At 65.2% G+C, this 13450-nt stretch overlaps 2 protein-coding genes across 2 annotated transcripts; one reads left to right on the top strand and one right to left on the bottom strand.

Moving 5' to 3' along the window:
* Nucleotides 1-146: 146 nt before the first annotated feature.
* CCR10 (C-C motif chemokine receptor 10) lies at nucleotides 147-1606 on the bottom strand. Its single transcript, XM_072918996.1, has one exon. It carries the CDS (start codon nucleotides 1576-1578, stop codon nucleotides 526-528), a length of 1053 nt encoding a protein of 350 aa, XP_072775097.1. The 5' UTR covers nucleotides 1579-1606; the 3' UTR covers nucleotides 147-525.
* Nucleotides 1607-4561: 2955 nt separating this feature from the next.
* CNTNAP1 (contactin associated protein 1) lies at nucleotides 4562-13080 on the top strand. The gene is made up of 24 exons (XM_030255911.4): nucleotides 4562-4741; nucleotides 5791-5892; nucleotides 6055-6248; nucleotides 6349-6496; nucleotides 6693-6896; nucleotides 6964-7148; nucleotides 7229-7372; nucleotides 7705-7966; nucleotides 8045-8194; nucleotides 8262-8433; nucleotides 8521-8627; nucleotides 8733-8852; nucleotides 8998-9201; nucleotides 9292-9448; nucleotides 9591-9718; nucleotides 9832-9999; nucleotides 10076-10294; nucleotides 10381-10620; nucleotides 10696-10932; nucleotides 11109-11236; nucleotides 11347-11440; nucleotides 11548-11781; nucleotides 11904-11951; nucleotides 12029-13080. Exons 1-24 carry the CDS (start codon nucleotides 4663-4665, stop codon nucleotides 12217-12219), a joined length of 3915 nt encoding a protein of 1304 aa, XP_030111771.4. The 5' UTR covers nucleotides 4562-4662; the 3' UTR covers nucleotides 12220-13080.
* The last annotated feature ends 370 nt before the right edge of the window (nucleotides 13081-13450 follow it).

Raw genomic sequence — 13450 nt, 5'->3', positions numbered from 1 at the left:
GGACGAGCGGAGGGCGACAGGAAGCGCGAGCTTCTGCTGCCTCCTGCAGGCATCGCCCGCCGGTGCCGGTGGCCACGGAGCCGCCCCGGCCCCACGAAACCCCCCGGGGCGGCGTCGCCCCGCACGGAGACTGCGTTCGCCCAGCGGGACTCGTTCGGGGTTTATTGCGAGAGTGGGAACCAGCTGCCTGCCTGGCCCCAGTGTTGCACCCACCGAACCGGCTCACCGGCACCGCCCGGACCCCCGGAACACGCGGAACATTGCCCGGCCCGCGACGCGGTGGCATTGCGGGGCTGCCCTGAAACGCGCGTGGCATTCACCGGGCAGTGAAGGCACTCGCAGGCGCTGCGGGGCTGCTCCTCGCTCTGCTCGGGCGTGTGCGGGCACCGTGCGGGTTGCCTGGCGCTGCCCGTGTCCCGCTGCTCGCTGGGGCAGGTCTGCGCACGGACGGGGCTGTCCCCGGGGAACCGCGGAGGGACCGAACCCCGCGGCGCCGGTCCGTGCCCGGCCGCGGGCACTGCGCTGCTACACCACGGCCAAGGAGCTGGAGAGCGATGTCCGCCGGCGGGGCCCGGAGCGGCCGGAGCAGCGCGGCTCGAGGGACCCCACACAGCCCGCATCGCTGGCGAGCAGCCGCAGCTGCTGGCGGAATCGCTGGCCCAGGAAGGCGTAGAGCAGCGGGTTGAGGCAGCAGCGCAGGTACGCCAGCCCGCCGGTGACCAGCAGCGCCAGGTCCTTGCGGCGGCTCTGGGCGCAGCTCATCTCCCAGCTGGCCAGCAGCTCGGCCGCGTCCAGCAGCACCATCAGGCTGTGGGGCAGCTGCAGGGCCGCGAACACGAGCACCAGGGCCAGCAGCACCCGCAGCGCCCGCTGCGGCTGGGCACCGCGGGCCGCCAGCAGCGTCCGTGCCACAGCCGCGTAGCAGCTTGCCATCACCAGGAAGGGCACCGCGAAGCCGAGTGCCACCTGCAGCAGGTTGGTGGCTCCCCGGGCTGCCCGCGACACCACACGGGGGAAGACGAGGCGGCAGAGCTGGAGATCCTGGTGCTGCTCTGCCCGGCTGTAGATGAACTGGGGCAGGGCCAGCAGCGCGGCCAGCAGCCAGGCCAGCCCCGCCGCCAGCCAGCCCAGGCGGCGAGCCCGTGGGCGCAGGCGGTAGGCAGCCGGTACCCGCACGATGGCCACGTAGCGATCCGCGCTGATGCCCGTGAGGAGCAGGAAGCCGCTGTAGAAGTTGAGGGCATGGAGACCTTGCAGCGCCTTGCAGGCGGCTGTGCCTGGGGACCAGCCCAGCAGCGTGTCAGTGATGGCGAAGGGCAGCGTCAGGAGCAGCAGGAGGTCGGACAGAGCGAGGTGCAGGAGGCAGACATCGGTGATGCTGTGTGCCTGGCGGTAGCGGGTGTGTGTGAGCAGCACCAGCCCGTTCCCCGCTATGCCCAGCAGCAAGAACAGCAGGTACACGGCAGGCTGGAAGGTGCGGGCAAAGCCCTGTACTCCCTGCTTCTCACAGAGCTCAGGCAACATGCCGACCTCGCCCGAGTACTCCTCCTCCCAGGGGTAGAAGTCAGTGGTGGCCATCAGCTCTGTTGAGACGGGGCTGGGAGTCACCTGCGCAGAGGGAGGCTGAGTGAGGAGGGCTCGGCAGGGGTGGCCCGGCCACGAGGTGCAGAACCACACCCAGGGCAGCCCTTCTCCACCCAGCCGGGTGTGTCCCGGCCCCCGGTCCGTGGCTCTACATGCGGGGTTTGTTTTTGTCTCACACCCACCCCGCAGCAGCGGGAGTTTTGACGTGCTCGGTTGCAAGAGCGACCACACACTTCCTGAGCAGCCATCTGCAATGCAGAGCTGGTGGAGGAACATGACCCCAGCCACGGTGTCCCTAGCACAGCACCAACTAACCCTGCACGTACCCAGGATCTGCTCCAGGGCTCAGCACCCAGCCTATGGCCCCAGCCCTGGGCAGCTGAGTCTTGGGGATCCACACCAGCATCCTCAGGTGCCCAAAGCCCCCACGAACCACCCTGGGGATCCCAGTGTAGGCACTGCCCGATCCTGCTCCCAGATGGGGAGCTCCCAGGATGCAGGCAGCTGAGCACAGTGCTCCCACCTCCCAGCTGCTCAGCCCTGCTCTGGGGCAGCGGGACAGTGCTGCAGCCTGGTACTGCTCAGTTGGGACCCCACTGATCTGGAGATCTGACACTCTCTGACTCACAGTAGCCTCATAGCAGCCAGTTCACTCTGGCCCCTGTCAGTGAACCCAGGCAGCTGGGCTCGGGCCTCTCAACTGCTCAGAACCCAGTGCCAGGGCAGGCTGACCCTCCAGCAGCTCCTCTAGCCCCTTTCCTGCTCAGGGCCCCAGGGGCCTGGAGCACCAAGCACTGCCCTGATTCCCCAGGGTTTTGCCTTTCAGTCTAAACCCACAGGACTCACAAGAGAGCTACCTAAAACACCAAAAAAAGCCAGTGACTGGGGGGGGGGGGTCCTGTCTGCCTCCCAGCAAACCCCTCGCCCTGCAGCCCCCTCACCTGCTCCATCATTGCACAGCAGAGCCTTTCCCCTGGCTGGTGGGTCTGGAGCTGTTGGTGTCTCAGCGCTCTGTGACCTGTGGTTTGACCACGTGCTGTTCCTGATACCGAGAACCGTGCAGAGCACAGGCCCAGCCCTGGGGAGGAAGGTGGCAGGTGTGACCCCACTTTGGAGCTGGAAATGATCTTTTACTTGGTGCATCTTTTGCTTGTGCATGCTGGGGACAGAAATAGCAGCTCTGCTCAGTCTCTGTCATGTGGGTGTGCAGGCCAAACCCAGGAACACCCAGCCAGGGGAGCAGGGTCTGGATGAGGGCATCCAGCACATGCAGGGAACTCCAGCCTACCCCAGGGCTGTTGTTGGCTTCTGCAAGACCAGAGGGAATGGGGCCAATGAATGGAGTGGGGGCAGCTGGGGGCTGGCACTGAGCTGGGCACAGGCAGGGCGCTCCTCCAGCAGGATCGGCAGAGCCCTGTCTGGTCTAGGGTTGTCTTCTCCTCATGGCAAACATGGTGGTTCCAGAAGCTGGGGTGGCTGCTGGTGCAGGGCATACCATGCACCCAGGGGTCCCAGCCTGGTGCTGCATCCCCACAGTGCTGGGCAGGCGTGTTGCTGGTTGTTGACAACAAAATTCCCAGCTCCTCATTAAAAAAGCAGATTAGTTCCTGTGGGGCAGAGGCCCCATCTCCTCTCCTCAGGAGGGAGAAAATTGATCCCTAGCTTTAATGGGCTCCTGGCCATAATCCCTCAATCCCCCTTTCTCCCAGCTGCAGCTGTCTTTGCCGTAGCTTATCTCCACTCTGCCCTCGGCCCTCCTGCTGCCTCCAGATGGGTACAGGATCCTGGGTGCTCGCTGTGGGGCTGTGGAGCTGCTGCACCCTCGCTGAAGAGCAGCCAGGACAGGTGCCCCCAGCCTCCAGGGGGTCCCCAGGGCTCTTTGCTGGAGGTTCTCTTCCCCCTCTCCTGCTCTTTCTGCAGTGCAGGGATGCTAACTGCAGATCTCTGCCCTGTGCTGGCTCTGGGGGTGCCTTCCTGCACCCTGCATCTTGGGGGAAGAGGAGGGAGGAGCGTTCTGGGGCCAGTGCTGGCCCTACAGTCAGCTATGGGTGCAGAGCAGGGATTCTCCATGTCCCTGTTGGGGCTGTCAGAGATCTGACCCAGCACAGGGTCAGGACATGGGGCTGTGGCCAGAACAGGCATCCCTCTGGGGTGTCAGGATAAGGCCAGGTGGGCTGTGCCTGTCCTGGGGATGGATCTGCAGGCACTGCCAGGGTCTGGGGGACAGAAGGGAGGCTGCCAATGTCCCCAGCATACAGTTCCAGCTCCTGGTGTACTGCCAGGTGTCCCACATCCCTGCCACACCTGGGGCTTTCTATCCTCTCTCACTGCCCAGCCCGGCCTGGGCTCTGCCTGGGCAGGGAGGAGCCTTGGCACCGGCTGCAGCCCGGCCTGGCACATGCCGCCCCTGGGCACAGCCTGGCCCTGCTCCTGCTCCCCGCTTGCAGCTGCTGGGGCATCTCCATCCCCGGGAGTGCTGGAGGCCGCTGGGACAGCAGCTCTGCTCCTGCGGGGCAGGGGACACGGAGCACCGCGGGTCTGGAGGTGTATGTAGGACACGCGGGCGCCAGCCCCCCCAACCCCTCTGTGGGCGTCTGGGGGTGGTTGGGAGCAGATACAAACTAAATCCCTTCTTCTGCACCGCTGGGAGAGCAGCGACCCCGAGAGCCGCAGGCTTTAATCCGCGGCTTGATTACAAACCGCCGCCACGCCACATCTGCTGCGGGCAGCGCTCCGACCCCCCTGCGGGGCTGCGGGGGCAGGGGAGGCTCGGGGTGCGGCGAGGGAGCGACCGGGGCTGCCCGGAGAGCTCCCGCACAGCCTCGCTGCGCTCCGGTACCCGCACCCACGGGAGCCGCGTCCCGGTGCAGCCCCGCGCGGCTCGCCTTGCCGAGCAGCGGGGAAACCGAGCTCCGGGCGGAGCATCTCCCGGGGGCGGGGGTGGCCGGGACTCTGCGCCGCTCCCGGTCCGGCCCGGCTTCCCCCCCCCCCGCCCCGTGGGCGGAGCCGCCGGCCCCGCTCCGCCGCGCGGCTGCAGCACCGGGAGCGGCGGCGCCGAGGGCGCTCGGGGCGCGCAGCATGGGCGCCCGCCGCCTCCTCGGGCTCCTGCTCGCCGCCTGTGCCGGTTTCCTGCGCCCCGGTCCCGGCTGCCTCGCACGTAAGTGGGGCCGCGGTCCCGGGAGCGGCCGCTCCGCACTGCGGGACCGCGCCCGCCGCCCCGTCCCCGCATCCCCGAGCAGTCCCCGCATCCTCCGTTCTCTCGGGCGTCCCCCTTCTTCTCCCCCGGGCAACCCCGGCATCCCTCGGTATCCTGCGCTGCCGCCGTTCGCATCGTTCCCAAGGTCACCGCCGGACACCGGAGCCCGGGCTCTCCCGCCGACCGCGCCCCGCCCGGGGCGGCCCCGCCGCAGCCCCCCCGCCGGCCGCAGCCTCTGGGGACCCGGGACAACCGGAACGCCCGAGGATCAGGGAATGCCCCGGGATGCCTCGGGATGCCGAGGAGAGCGGGGCCGCCCCGCGGGACTTGCCGGGCTCCGCCAGCACCTCGGCCAGCGCCACCGCCCGCCGGGCTGGCCCCGCCGCGGGGCTGCACCGGGCCGACCCCGTACCGGGGCTGGGGACAGCCGCTCGGGAACGGAAATCGGCGAGGCCCTGGTCGCACCGGGCAGCTCCCCGTGGCCCCTTGAGCGGGCGCCCGGAGTCCCTTCCCCGGGGCCGGGCAATCGAGGCGGGGGTCGTGGCACAGGGGATGTCGGGGGGCGGTGGACTGGGGGTTGATGCAGCACGCTTCCTACAGTGAGAGCTTGGCATGCTCCTGAGCGCCCCAGGCTCTCTCCGACCTCTTAGGAGACCCTGAAAGAGGTTCGGGAGGTTAGAGATTCGGGACCCCGGCCCCTCCGAAGGGTCTTTTGCCAGTGCCGCGTGGGTTTGCACGGGATCCCCCGGGATCCCCCAGGGGATCGTTCCCCACCGGGGCGGGCAGAGCGGGGGTCCCGTCGCCCACGTCAGTGCAGAGGCGGCTGGTGGCGGCGCCGGGGCCCGCAGAGGTGTGTCAGCTCCGCTGCAGTGGGAGGGGAGAGCAAAGCGGGCCCGCCGCTCCGCCGGCCCGCGGGAGCCGCGGGGTCCCCAGCGCCCTCCGGGTCCTCCCACAGGGGCACTGCCCAGCTCAGTGCTCCGAGGCCGCCCCCAACTCCATTCTCCCCTCAGGACCCTGCTATGATGAGCTCGTTGCTCCCCTTTACTCCTACTCCATCGGTGCCTCCTCCAGATACAGCATCTTCTACTCGGCCAGCTTCGCCCGTCTGCACAGTGAGTCCCCCCGCTGGACTGGGGTGCAGGCGGGCCAGGGGAGGTGGGCAGGGGGTGTCCCTGGCCGGGTTTTGCCTCTCGCGGGGCTGAGGGGTTCAGTCAGGTGCTGTGGTGGGGCCGAGCAAGCAGCCGAGCCGAGCCGCTGAGCTGCTCCCCCCGCAGGCACCAGCGGCTGGTCCCCCGACCCTGCGGACAAGCAGCCCTGGCTCCAGATCGACCTGATGAAAAAGCACCGGATCAACGCAGTGGCCACGCAGGGAACCTTCAATACCTATGACTGGCTCACACGCTACATTGTGCTCTATGGAGACCACCCTACGAGCTGGAAGCCCTTCTTCCAGCAGGGCAGCAACTGGGTACGGGGGAGCCCGGGGTTCCCTGTGGGAGGGGGCTCTCTGAGGTGGGTAGAGACCCCTGACTTGGAGTAAGGTGTTGACACTGACCCTTCATCCCCAGACATTCTTTGGGAACGTGAATGAGAGCGGGGTGGTGCGGCATGACCTGCATTACCCCATCCTTGCACGATACATTCGCATCATCCCCGTGGCCTGGAACCCACGCGGGAAGATTGGACTGCGCCTGGGCCTCTATGGCTGCCCCTACCGTGAGTACCTGGCCAGGGGCTCCTGCAGCCCTGCGTGGCGGAATGCTGGCTCTGGCACACCTGGGAAACTCTCTCAGAGGGGGTTGTGCCCAAACAGTCTGCAGCCATGGCAGAGGCCGTGGCAGAGCAGACTGTTTGGGCAGAGCACCTGCTGCTGCAGGCAGTGATGTGGGTGGGGTCGCTCTGCTCTCCCCAGGGTCCCATGTGCTCTACTTTGATGGGGATGATGCCATCTCCTACCGTTTCCGAGCCAGGAGGGTCAGTACCTTCGAGGATGACATCTCCTTCAACTTCAAGACACTGGAGCAGGATGGGGTGCTGATGCACGGGGAGGGCTCACAGGGGGACTACATTACAGTAGAGCTCAAACAGGCCCAGCTCCTCCTGCACATCAGCTTAGGTGAGCTGGGGCCAGGGGCCGGGGGCGTGGGGCCAGGGGGCCACCGGCTGATGCTGGTCCTCCCCAGGCAGCAGCCCACTGCACGCCAGCGAGGGCCATACAACGGTGGCAGTGGGCAGCCTCCTGGATGACCAGCACTGGCACTCATTGCACATCGAGCGTCTCGGCCACTACGTCAACCTGACACTGGACGGGGAGGTCAAGCGCTTCCGCTGCCGTGGCACCTTTGACCAGCTTGACCTCGAAACTGAGGTGGGTGCACTGGGCAGGGGGCTGCCAGGATGTTGATGGTGTCCTCCAGAGAGGGTTGACACTTTCCCTCTGCCTCCCAGGTATTCTTTGGAGGGGTGATCGACCACGACAAGCAGCACCTCACCTACCGGCAGAACTTCCGGGGCTGTGTGGAGAACATCATGTTCAACGGGGTCAACATCGCCGAACTGGCCCGGCACCGGCGGCCCAACATTCGCTTTGAGGTCCAGCCTGGGGGGTGGCCCCTTCTCTGGGAGTCCTCTCCCTGCTGTGGGGGCACCCCTTTCCTGGCTGTCCTTAGCCCCACTGGGGAGAAACCCCTTCCCTGGGGCAGGGCTCCCTGCCTGCTGCAGGGTGACACGGGCCGGGCAGCGGCTGTGCTCAGCTGAGCGGTGCCGGATTGACCGTGCAAGGTTGTCCCTGGCCTGGGGCGCCCGCCTGGCTCTGCCAGGCATTGGGATCAATTGGGTATGATTGAGGCCAGGACTGCAGGGATGAGAGGACCTCCCCTCCATGGGAACATTCCCTTCCTCACCCCTCCCATGGTCACTCCCAGGGCAAAGTGGGCCACTACTGCCAGGACCAGCTGACCAGCCCCATCACCTTCGCTGGCATCAACAACTACGTGCAAGTGCCAGGGATCCCACGGAGGAACCGCCTGGCTGTCAGCTTCCGCTTCCGCTCCTGGGACACTGCTGGCCTCCTGCTCTACACCGGCTTTGCTGACCGCCTGGGCTCCCTGGAGATGGTGCTGAGTGAGGGGCAGATCAATGTCTCCATCGCCCAGCCTGGCAAGAAGAAGCTGGAGTTTGCTGCAGGTGGGCTGGGGAGCCAGCGTGTGGCTGGGGGGTCAGTCTGGCAGCGGAGCGTCCCCATGCACCTTCCTCTCTGCACAGGGCATCGCCTGAATGACGGCTTCTGGCACTCGGTGCACCTGGTGGCACGGGAGGGCTCAGCTGTGGTGACCATTGACGATGATGATGGCGCTGAATTTCGGGTGGCGCACCCCTTCCAGCTACGCACTGGCAGCCAGTACTTCTTTGGAGGTGGGCAGCAGGGCGGGGTCCGGGGCAATGGGTGTCTGAGGGCTGCTCACCCCCGTCTGTCTTGCAGGCTGCCCCAAGCCGGCCTCAGTCACTGGCTGCCGCTCAAACCAGACAGCTTTCCACGGCTGCCTGCAGATGCTGAACGTAGACATGCAGCCCGTGGACGTGGAGCTGCTGACACTGCAACGGCTGGCGCAGTACCACAACGTGTTCTTCAACGTCTGTGGGATCACAGACAGGTATTGACCGGGATGAGGGCGCTGCCTGGAGTGGGGGGCATTGGGGAGGTCTGCTGGTGCTGGGACAGGAGCCCTCTGTGTCCTCAGGTGCACACCCAACCTGTGTGAGCACGACAGCCGCTGTATCCAATCCTGGGATGACTTCATGTGCATCTGTGATCTGACGGGGTACAAGGGGGAGACCTGCCACAAATGTGAGCTTGGAGCCTCGTGGGTCAGGGACAGTAGGGGCACCTGCAGCCCCTACTCCTGCCTGGTGCCTTCCTTGCACTGACCTCCACCCCATTCTTCTCTTCCAGCCCTTTATAAGGAAACGTGTGATGCTTACCGGGTCAGCGGGAAGACCTCAGGCAACTACACCATCGACCCTGATGGCAGTGGGCCGCTCAAGCCCTTCACGGTGTACTGTGACATCCGAGGTGGGGGTAGCAGCAGGGCAGAGGGGACCTCTGTCTCTGACATCACCCTGGGAACCAATCCTTGCCTGTGTATTGGAGCTGGAACAGGATAGAGGGAGCGGGGGTGTCCTAGGGGCCAAGTCCTGAAGCTCCCCTTTCACTGCAGAGGACCGAGCGTGGACCATCATCCGGCACAACCGTCACTACGCTACGCGGGTGACGGGCTCCAGTGTGGACCAGCCCTACCTGGGGGCCGTGGACTACTGGAACGCCTCCTGGGCTGAGGTCTCAGCCCTGGCCAATGCCTCTGAGTACTGCGAGCAGCGCATTGAGCTCCACTGCTACAACTCCCGCCTGCTCAACACCCCCTGTGAGTGCCAGGGAAGGGGTTTGGTGCTGCATGGCTGCGCTGCAGGGCTGTGACACGGGACAGTGTCCTGACCCTCCTCCATGCCTGCAGCTGGGCTCCCCTTCAGCTTCTGGATGGGTCGGAACGATGAGCGGCACTACTACTGGGGGGGCTCGCGACCGGGCATCCAGCGCTGCGCCTGCGGGCTGGACAAGAACTGCGCTGACCCCCAGTACTTCTGCAACTGCGATGCCGACCATGCAATTTGGTGAGTGGTGGCGGATGTGGAACAGGAGCTGTGGGGTGAGGACTGCAGTCACGGGGGGCACAGACTCTGGGGCACTCGGGGCTGCGGGCTGGCAAAGGGACAGAAGCACCTCATGGCCCCTCTGATGCACTCACATTTGCAGGAGGACAGACAAGGGTCTGCTGACCTTTGTGGACCACCTGCCCGTCACCCAGGTTGTAGTTGGAGACACCAACCGCACTGGCTCTGAAGCCCAGTTCGTGCTGGGGCCCCTACGGTGCTATGGAGACCGTAAGCGACCGGCCCCACCAACCATCCCCTGCCTGCAGAGTGCCTACACCTGCCTGTGGTGTCCCACATGGAGGGCACTGTCCATCCCTCACTGCCCCTCCTGTTCCCCACAGGCAACACCTGGAACACCGTCTCCTTCAACAGGGGTGCAGCCCTGATCTTCCCCACCTTCCAAGCCAACCACAGCCTTGACATCTCCTTCTACTTCAAGACCACTGCCCAGTCTGGAGTCTTCCTGGAGAACCCAGGCTACCGAAACTACATCCGCATTGAGCTGAACAGTACGGGAGGGCAGAGGGTGCGGGGCTGTTGGGGGCAGAAGGGCTGGGGCCTCTTCTCAGCACCATGTCCTTGCAGCCACTAGGGACGTGGCATTTATATTTGACATTGGGAACGGGGACGAGAACCTGACGGTGCGGTCGGTGGTACCTTGGAACGACGATGAGTGGCACCAGGTGAAGGCTGAGCTCAACGTCAAGCTGGCACGGCTGCGGGTGGACAAGCTGCCCTGGGTGGTGCGGCCATTCCCCCCACAGAGCTTCGTCCGCCTGGAATTTGACAGGCCCCTCTACGTCGGTGAGAGCCCCTGGCCACATCCCTGCACCCCCAGGTCCCCACGTGCCACACGCCCCACAGGGCACTCAGTCTTGGCCCCACTGCAGGCGCAGCAGAGTACAAGATGCGCCCGTTCCTGGGGTGCCTGAGGGCGCTGCGGATGAACGGGGTGACGCTCAACCTGGAGGGCAAAGCCAACGAGACCGAGGGTGTGCGGGTCAACTGCACCGGCTACTGCCAGGACCCGCCGGTGCCCTGCCAGAACAGCGGGCTCTGTGTCGAGCGCTACAGCCACTACACCTGCAACTGCAGCATCTCCGCCTTCACCGGGCCCTTCTGCAACCACGGTGAGTGGCAGCGCTCCGCGGGGTGGAAGGGGCCGAGGAGCCGGAGCTCCCCTCACCCCGTAGGCTCTCCCACAGACATCGGCGGGTACTTCGAGGAGGGCACCTGGGTGCGGTACAACATCCTGCCCATGTCGCTGTACGCCGCCCGCGAGTTCGCCAGCATTGTGAGCAGCCCCTGGCAGCCCCTGCCTGGCTACAACCTCACCAGCGAGGAGGTCAGCTTCAGCTTCAGCACCACCTCAGCTCCTGCCGTGCTGCTCTACGTCAGCACCTTTGTCAAGGACTATATGGCCGTGCTCATCAAGGATGATGGTGAGGGCAGGGTCCCCTGCCCTGGGGCTCACCCAGAGCCTGCATGGGGACCCCTATCTGGTGCTGGGGCTCCACATGATGCTCCTCTCTGTGGATGCCACTTTCCAAGCCTATAGATGGGCTGAATGTGCCCACTGAGAGGTCCAGCCCTGCTGACAGCCCTGTGCTGCCCACAGGGAGCCTACAGCTGCGCTACCAGCTGGGCACCAGCCCCTACGTCTTCACTCTCACCAACAAGCCAGTGACGGACGGGCGGCCCCACCGTGTCAACATCACCCGCCTGCACCGCACACTCTACACTCAGGTTTGGGCTGGGACACCCTCCCAGTGGGGCCTGGGGGCTTCAGGTCAGGCTGGGAGAGGGCATGGGCAGGGGGACTCTGTGGGCACTGATGCTGTGCACCTGCCTCCCAGGTGGACTATCTCCCCATCATGGAGCAGCAGTTTTCCCTGTTTGTGGACAGCAAGCTGGACTCGCCCAAAAACCTGTACCTGGGTCGTGTGATGGGTGAGCTGGGTCCTGCCCTCAGCTGGGGTCCCATGTTGGGCTGTCCTCTGCACAGCATGGCCCCTGCCCTCTGAGAAGGTGAGTAATCTCCTTCTGTGGCCCTACAGAGACTGGCGTGATTGACCCCGAGATCCAGCGCTACAACACACCTGGCTTCTCAGGCTGCCTCTCAGGGGTGAAATTCAACACCCTCGTGCCCCTCAAAGCCATCTTCCACCCCACCAGTCCCCTGCGGCCCTACAGCATCCGGGGAGAACTGGTGGAGTCGAGCTGTGCCTCAATGCTCCCCCTCAGCACCATCCTCATCCCTCCTGAGATGGACCCCTGGTACATGGCCACAGGTGGGTGCTGTGGTGGGACCCTGGTGGGGATGGAGCCCTCGTCAAGCACCAGCGGCAGAAGGGAAGCTCCAGCATGAGACCTTGCTGCAGCCTGGTCTCAGCTGCCTATTTTGTCTCTGCAGAGTTCCCCCACGTGCACGACGACGGCTGGACTGGGATCATCATCGGGTGTAAGTGAAGCCTCTGGCTGGTATTTCACAGCCCTGTGGGCCCTCCCCAATCCCTCACTGCTGTCTCTTCCCCGCAGTCGTGATCTTCCTGCTCCTGCTGCTGGCAGGGCTGCTGGTGCTACTCTACTTCTACCACCACCGCTACAAGGGCTCTTACCACACCAATGAGCCCAAGGCCATCCAGGATTACGGCGGTGCGACCAAACCGCCAGCGGCGCGCAAGGAACAGAACCTGCCCCAGATCCTGGAGGAGCCGAGAGGGGACTAGCGGGGCTGGGGGTGGGACGGGCTCACAGCCCCCGCTGCCCCAGGAGCCGCCCGGGAACGAGCGAGCGTCGCGGGACCAAAAGGCCGAGCACGCCTGAACTGCCAACACCCGCCTTCAGACTGACCGGACCGGACCGACCGCCACCTCCTCCCCACGGCCACCACCGACCGGGCCCGGAGCGCGGCCACGATCCGCCGAGCCCCAGCCTCGCTCGCCCGGATAGGCCGACAGCCCCATGCCGGAGGCAGGCTTTGCCTCTACAGCTGCCAAATCCTGCCTGGCCTCTGCCGGGGAGCCCCAGGCCCGGTGCCCACCCTCCCTCTGGCCGGGGGCACCGGCTGCTGCCGCCCATTAGTGCTGCCCGCGTAGATGACCCACTGCTTTGCTCGCTTCGCCAGCACCGCGCAGAGCCACGAGCGCCGGCCCCGCTGCGCCGGGCTGCCAAGCAATACTCCACACCGGCACCGCGCATGCCGCCACCGCACCTTGCTGAGATGCTGCTTTCATAAGATCAGGTACGGATCCTTTCTACCATTTTTGTTGCTGGATATTCTACCACACTCTGGTTTTTTTATTCTCTCGGTTTGTATAAAAAACCAAACGGAAGCTCCCGCGGGCGTGACGCCCGCGTGTCGTGGTACGTGGTCTGTAGTTTGCTACTTCTCTGTACGAAGTGCCAGTCCTGCCAATTACCTCCAGCCCAGGGAAAGCTCCTGTTCACTTGCTGTGTTGTGGTAAGACAATGTTACAGATATGCATTTATCTACACAAAGGCCTGGCTCCACTGGGCACTTTATTTTTTAAAAGTCTGTTCTTTTGAATGAGATGTGAAGATAATCAAATAAAGGCAGAATGATGGCATTTGACACTCCCCAGCCTTCACCTTGGCAGCCTGGGCAGATCCTCTCCTCCCACCCCGGCTCAGCCTGCACCAAGGGAGGCACCACACCGACAACAGCAATTCCTGGTCCTGGAGTGAGATGCAGGGCGCAGTGAGCCGGGGCTAGAGGCAGCTCAGCTGCTGCTGCACACACACATCATATCCTGCTCTCCCCACCATGCACCTCTGCCCCCTTCCCACCCTGAGCCAGTGTGATTCAGGCAGCTGGCAGCACCTGGTCCCCCGTGATTCCCCTGGACCCTGGGAGCCAGGCTGGGGACAGCCGGGCGGAGCCCAGCAGGCAGGGGACAGTCTGGGGACAGGCTGCTGCCCAGGGTAACAGAGGCCAGG

Source organism: Taeniopygia guttata, chromosome 27, assembly GCF_048771995.1.
Source record: "Taeniopygia guttata chromosome 27, bTaeGut7.mat, whole genome shotgun sequence".
Taxonomy (NCBI): domain Eukaryota; kingdom Metazoa; phylum Chordata; class Aves; order Passeriformes; family Estrildidae; genus Taeniopygia; species Taeniopygia guttata.
This window is presented reverse-complemented; position numbering and strand designations above follow the sequence as displayed.